Source organism: Oxyura jamaicensis, chromosome 33 (genome assembly GCF_011077185.1).
Source record: "Oxyura jamaicensis isolate SHBP4307 breed ruddy duck chromosome 33, BPBGC_Ojam_1.0, whole genome shotgun sequence".
NCBI lineage: Eukaryota > Metazoa > Chordata > Aves > Anseriformes > Anatidae > Oxyura > Oxyura jamaicensis.
Window position 1 is genome coordinate 2,182,989 of NC_048924.1, and position 6,128 is coordinate 2,189,116.

A 6,128-nucleotide genomic window follows, 5' to 3' on the forward strand; every position below is an offset into this window, starting at 1 on the left:
AAAGAGCTAATGTGGAAATGTGGAATCCCTCCCAGCGCTCCCCCCACACTTCACAACTCCTCGCTCTCTTCAGTGCCCCCCCTTCCCCCCGCACACACATCGCCTATTTATCTCACTCGGAATAAGACTGTTTCCAACCGCACACTTATCCTCCCCCCCCCAGCCTTCAAACCCCCCCTCCTCCACCTTCTGCCCCCCCCCCCCCCCCCAAATTGGGCTTGCGAGAGGCACGGCCCTGGAGACGGCCTCAGCACCCACCCACCCCCCCCCCCCGCTTCCCCTTCCGCCAGCCACACGAGTTTCTCCTCCCATGGTGAAAAATCTGAATCCCTGCGAAAGCTCCTTCCACGTAAATATCGCATTTCCGAGAGTACCCTACTTGTATTTAAGCAGATACCTGGGCTCATCACTGCATACTACAAACTGTGACAGTTTCTGTGTGAATATTTTTAACTGTGTTTGTGGTACCTGTATTTATATTTATGTTTAGCACTGTAATGTTCCACGGTATAAAGTGAATGGAGTTCTATAGCAGTAGAAGAGAAAAGAAAAAAAAAATCTTGTGTTACACCCTCTCATGTATAAAGGTCATGTCCAGAGGACTATGTTGAGTATTTAATAAAAACTGAATATTATTTTTAAAGTTTATAGAATGGCCTCTGAGCTTCAGTTGAAACCTTTCATGTTGGTAACAGCCTGTTAGAAAGTTCACTTATCTTCTGTGTGTTGTTCCTGAAAATCAGCTCCTTCTCCCCTTTTTCTCCCTCCTTCATACCTCTCTCATTCAAGAGTATTCCAAAAAAAAAGGGGGAAAAAATACATTTTGCTTTGTCTCCTTGAATTAGTCTTGTTACTGTATTGTTCGGTGGCATCAGGAATCTATGCCATACCTCTCGCTTCATGATTAAAATGGATTTCCAAAGTTCAAAACAGTATATATTTCTTATTGCAACCTCCTCAGTCAAATGCCAGCTCCAAGGTTTTGATTCTTTTTATTACCATTGTTATTATTTTGATTTAATTCGACCTCTCCAAAGCTGAGAATCTGCCAGCTCTGCGGAAGGACCCACTTCCCCTCAGCCCTATCTCGACCCAATAAACCTTTCCAGGGAGGGGGGAGTCACTTTTATCCAGAAACTCATCCTTGGGAGAGCGGAAATTGTCGATATAACGCTATGAAACAAACCCTGCTGATGGGAGTGCTGTGGATTGCAGGCTCGGATAATGTATTACGAAGGCTGGATAAGAAACTGCATTTTCTCTCGTCTTTGTCAGTGCTCTCCTATTTGCTCGGCTGTTCACTAGGTAGCACTCAGCCAGGGCTAACTCTGCCCTGGAAGCTGCTTAGTCCCCTTCAAGTTTTTTTATGAAACAACCAGGATTCGGTGTTAAGTGACCATTATACCAGGAAAAAAAATAAATAAGAGGGATAATAATTAAAAAAAAATAACAAGAAAAAAAAAAAAAAAAGAAAAAAAAAAAAAAGCCTGGGGAGGATTTTTCAGCCCATCCTTTGCTTGTCTCCAGCCTGGAATGTGCAGGCGATTTTTGAAAGGCACAGGAAAGACGAAAAAAATCTGTCTTAAAACGAAACAAAACACGCAAACAACACCACCAACCACAAGCCAAGAGCGTTTTGCAAGAGGGTAGCGACCTGGACAGGGAGCAGGAGGCTCCCTGGGTGTAAACCATTTTGAATTTTTTTTTTTTTTTTTTAAAAAAAAGGACAAAACCATACGTATACCCCCCACCACACATATATAATTCAGCGTCTACAGAGAGAAGGAAGGCAATATGCAACACCCAGCGCACCGAAGGCATTATCTAGGTATTGGATGGATATCGAATAGAAAGAAATGTGCTCAGGTCTGTAATGCGGAGCCCGGAGCCGCAGCAAGCTGGGGGGCTCGGTGCTGCTCGTCTCCCACTGCACACACACCCTGCTCCAGTGCAGAAGGGAGGGCTGGAAAGTCAGATTTGGAGGCATTTATTTCCCTCGCAGTGCCCTTTGAAGAGAGGGCTGGTTTCTCAGCGAGCAGCAGGCAAGATCCAGGCTTCTGCCAGCAATAAATTGCAGGGGGAAAGGTAACAGGAATGTAAACTTTGGCGCATTGGAGGAGCTACATGCGAGGAGCAGCCCGTGCATAGCGCTAAGGAGCTTCCCCGACCGCCACCACTCCCTAAATCTGGGGAAGAAAAAAAAAAAAAAAAAAAAAGCAACGGGGAAAGTGCTTCCTTCCACCCAGCCAGCAAAAAAAAAATACGCCAAGATTTATTACGCGGAGCCAACGCGCTGCTGCGAGCTCTCGCCCACTCAAAACCGAGGCTTTCCCACGAGATGCGATCTGGGGATGCGCGCAAGGCGGAGGAAATAATAGTAGTAATAATTAAAAAAAAAATAAAAAATAAAAACGTGGGAACGGAGGGATGGGGGTGGGGGGGCGCGGAGCTGCGCGGGGGGGTGCGGAGCGGCGGTGCGGTGCCGGGGCAGGGCGCTAGGTGCCGCTGCCGCCTCGCCGTCCCGCGGCGCGCTCCCCCGCGCACCCCCCGCGCACCCCCGCGCCTTCCGCGGCGCTTCGCGGGCGCCCATCAATAACCCGCCCGGGGTCATCAAGGCAAATTGATGACTGGCCGGCTCCTTCACGTGACGCCACTTAAATATCCCATATTTGGGCAGAGCATATAGGGGGAAAAGAAAGAAGAATCCCCACCTATAAATTCTGCACTTTAGGAGGAACAAAACGGGCCCCCCCCCACCCCCCCCCCCAGGAACTAAAAAGGCCCACAACCCCCCCCACAAAACGCGGTTGCACAAAAAAAAAAAAAAAAAAAAAAAAAGGCAAAAAATATCCCCCCCTCCCCTAATTTTTTACACCACTTTTTTTTTTTACCATCCTGCGCCATGATTTCTTACGTCGCCAATTCGTTTTATAAGCAAAGTCCCAATGTTCCTGCCTATGCCATGCAAAGTTATGGAAATTATGGAAGTGTGCCTGAGGTTCAGTCATCCAGGTACTGCTACAGTGGCTTGGATCTAAGCATCACATTCCCCTCCTCTGGGGCTGCCAACTCTCTGAGCGGCTTGGACATGTCTGCAGCCCCCCGAGCTAACCCCGAGCGACCTTCCTGCACGGTCATGGGTTCTTCAGGGCATCCTTTAGCCAGAGACGACCAGGCACCTCTAAACCCCGGAATTTACAGTCAGAAGACTGCTAACACGGCGCTGGAAGAGAGATCTAAGAGCTCTGGCGAAATCAAAGCTGAGCCCGTGCAAACAGCACAACAAGGAGGACCACAACTGCAGCAGCAACAACCTCCACAAATTTACCCGTGGATGACCAAACTACACATGAGCCATGGTAAAACTTTCACTTCTTGATTTTGTTTCACAGGATTTGCCTTGGTTTTATAGGCCATACGGGGCAAATAATAAAAAACCTGAGGTCGTAAATTTTACGACTAAGGCATCAATTGCTCGTAAAACTGTCCACTAAAAGGCTTAGAGGCTATATACGCCCAAATTTATGACAGCATAATTGGATCATAGAAACAAAACGTGTATAAAAGGCAATATTCCATTTTTTTGGGAAGGGGGGGTTAAAAATAACTTGAAATACACATGTTCTTTTAGGGTGAGCTTTAAAAAAAGACACCAGAAGCGAAGGTGGAGGGAGGGAAGCGTGGGCAGAATTTTCCCCTCCACCTTCCCAGGGCTGAGGAAAAGAAAGGCGAGAGCCCCAAGAAAAGATATTTCCCTCCTTTGTACACTTCCTTATTGTCTGAGAGGAAACAGGTTCACTTCTGGCTAATCTACATGCGTTTGATCTGTGCCTTGGAAGGAAGGGGGGGACTTGGGGCTGAAGGTGTTGGGGAATGAAGGATTTCAGGCTCCTGCACTCCCAGCCTCCCTGCGTGACCAAAGCCCAAGTGCCCGAAGTGCCCCAGCAAACTTCTCTGTATCCCGCTGTTGTACCCCAATTTTATCCTTAACAAATAAAAAAATAAAATAAAATAAATACTAAAGTAAATCTCTCCAGAATCGGTTTGGCTTTTCATGTGGTGTCTTGCGTTTTCCAGAAACGGATGGCAAACGGTCCCGGACCAGCTACACCCGCTACCAAACTCTGGAACTGGAGAAAGAATTTCATTTTAACAGATACCTCACCCGGCGGAGGCGCATTGAGATAGCCAACAACCTGTGCTTGAACGAGAGACAGATCAAAATATGGTTTCAAAACCGGAGGATGAAGTGGAAGAAAGATTCCAAGTTGAAAAGCAAAGAGGCTCTTTAGGTGGGCTCGCAGGAGATGGGGGTCCAGCTCTTTCCACGAGTTCTGGTGTAAGCTACCTTGAGGAAACTTTTATTTCGGGGTGGGGAGGGAGGGAGATGCTGAATGGACTCTGGTCCGTACCCTCACAAATCCGTCAGACAAAGGAGATCTCTTGTTAGTATGCAAAAACCCGCTGTTAGCTTCATGCAAAATTTAGTGTATCGCTCTTTAGGTTGTTACTAAGTGTCCTAACCTGTGCGCTCTTTGGGGGAAAAAAAATCACCGTGAGGTTGCTCGAAAAAAAAAAAAAAAAAAAGAAGAAGAAAAAGGCTAAAAAAATATAAATCCGCAGGGTGGCTGGGTCGTGACCCGTCAGCTCTAAAAATCGCAATACTCATAGGAAAAGAATAAAAATAAAAAAAAAATCAGAGAGCTGGCGAAGGAGGAAAAGAACAACAAAAAAACAGAGCCGAACGCCAAAAGCCAAGCCTGAAGTCCCAGCCTCCTCTTTGCCCTCTGCTCGTCCTTCTGGGTGAAGGAAACGGCTGGTGTGTGTTGGGGGGGGGTGGGGGGGGTGAGCCCCCATCTGCTTGCCGGGATGATCGGGCAGGACCCCCCCGCTCTGCTCCCTGAAGTCGGAAGGAAAATGTTGACCCTGGCTGCGGCTCGGCAAAGCCCCACCGCTGCCTCCCTGCACTTGTCCTCAGCCTCCCGCAAACCCTCGCAGAGGGGCCGGGGGGGTCACCGGGGGGGATTTTCGTGGCACTCGGATGGCGTTATTTTATTATTATTTGCATATAAAAGAAATGAATAGACCGGGAGACACCGGCTTGCGCGGACCCTCCGAAATCTCCGGGCAGGAGAGTGCAGCATGGGAGGTGGGGGAGGGAGAAATAGCCTCTGGACTTAATATTATTGTGTATTTATTTGTTGCGTAATTAATGTAGATTTGCTAAATGCTAAGATATATATTAAAAAGCCAAGGCGAACCCAGATTTGTACATCTTTGTCTAAATTCAGTCCATTGCAGTAACTTTCTTTTCTTTTCTTTAATTCCGCAATAATGTACTCGCTATATTTATTGGGTGCCGTTTCGTGTGCGAGAGGACCATGAAACTTATATTTTGTCATATGGAATAAACAGTAAATAACCCAAAAAGTTGGCATGCCGGGCAGATGCCTTTCTGTGCTCCTTCCCCGTCTCGGAGCAGCTTTCGGCTCCTCCTGCTACTTTGGCAAAGTATTGATTCTTTATATTGCCTTTTTCTTTTTTCTTTTTATATTTTTTAAAAGCAGTTTTCGGGAGAGCAGAGGGTGGAGGGGTGCTTTAGCGCAAAATGTCCTTCTCCCCCTCCCCGGAAAAGGTACGTGCTGCTCTTCCTATTTCCCAGAGCTGTATTGGGAAGGGGGAAAAAAGCTTTTTTTTTTTTTTTTTTTTTTTTTAGTGATTAGCTCCTCGGCCTTCATGGACGTGCCTGGTGAGCTGCTCATGACCCAGCTCGGGCTTGTTTTTTTATTTTTATTTTTATTTATTTATTTTTTTTTTCTCGGGCTTTTCTTTCCAGGCTGGTGTCCTCGGCTGGCAGATGGCATTTTAATAGGAATATCGGTTTAAAATTACCTTCTCTCTTTCTCTCCCCCACCCCTTTCCCCCTTCCTCCTTCCTCTTCTCTCCCCAAACGTGTAATCGGGGAGAAAGGATTTTGCCCAAAGTCTCGCAGCTGGTGCCTCTCTCTGCAGGTTGGGCAGCACCTGGACTCGGCAAGGAGGTCCCAGTGCCTAACTGGAGGTGACTGGGATGGGCTTGGGGGGCGGTCTGGCGGGTGGGGGGGCTCCAGGCCCTGTTGTGTCCGTCGT

General features: G+C 47.5%; 1 protein-coding gene across 1 annotated transcript; it reads left to right on the forward strand.

Moving 5' to 3' along the window:
- The first annotated feature begins 2,819 nt into the window (after positions 1-2,819).
- On the forward strand, positions 2,820-5,430 carry HOXC5 (homeobox C5). Its single transcript, XM_035308954.1, has 2 exons — positions 2,820-3,359; positions 4,078-5,430. The coding sequence occupies exons 1-2, from the start codon at positions 2,903-2,905 to the stop codon at positions 4,290-4,292; spliced, it is 672 nt and encodes a 223-aa protein (XP_035164845.1). The 5' UTR covers positions 2,820-2,902; the 3' UTR covers positions 4,293-5,430.
- The last annotated feature ends 698 nt before the right edge of the window (positions 5,431-6,128 follow it).

Excerpts from the sequence above, each read along its gene's own strand:
- HOXC5 (XM_035308954.1), top strand. The coding sequence starts at position 2,903 with ATGATTTCTTACGTCGCCAATTCGTTTTATAAGCAAAGTCCCAATGTT. Across the intron at positions 3,360-4,077 it reads CAAACTACACATGAGCCATG|AAACGGATGGCAAACGGTCC; the intron begins GTAAAACTTTCA and ends TGCGTTTTCCAG.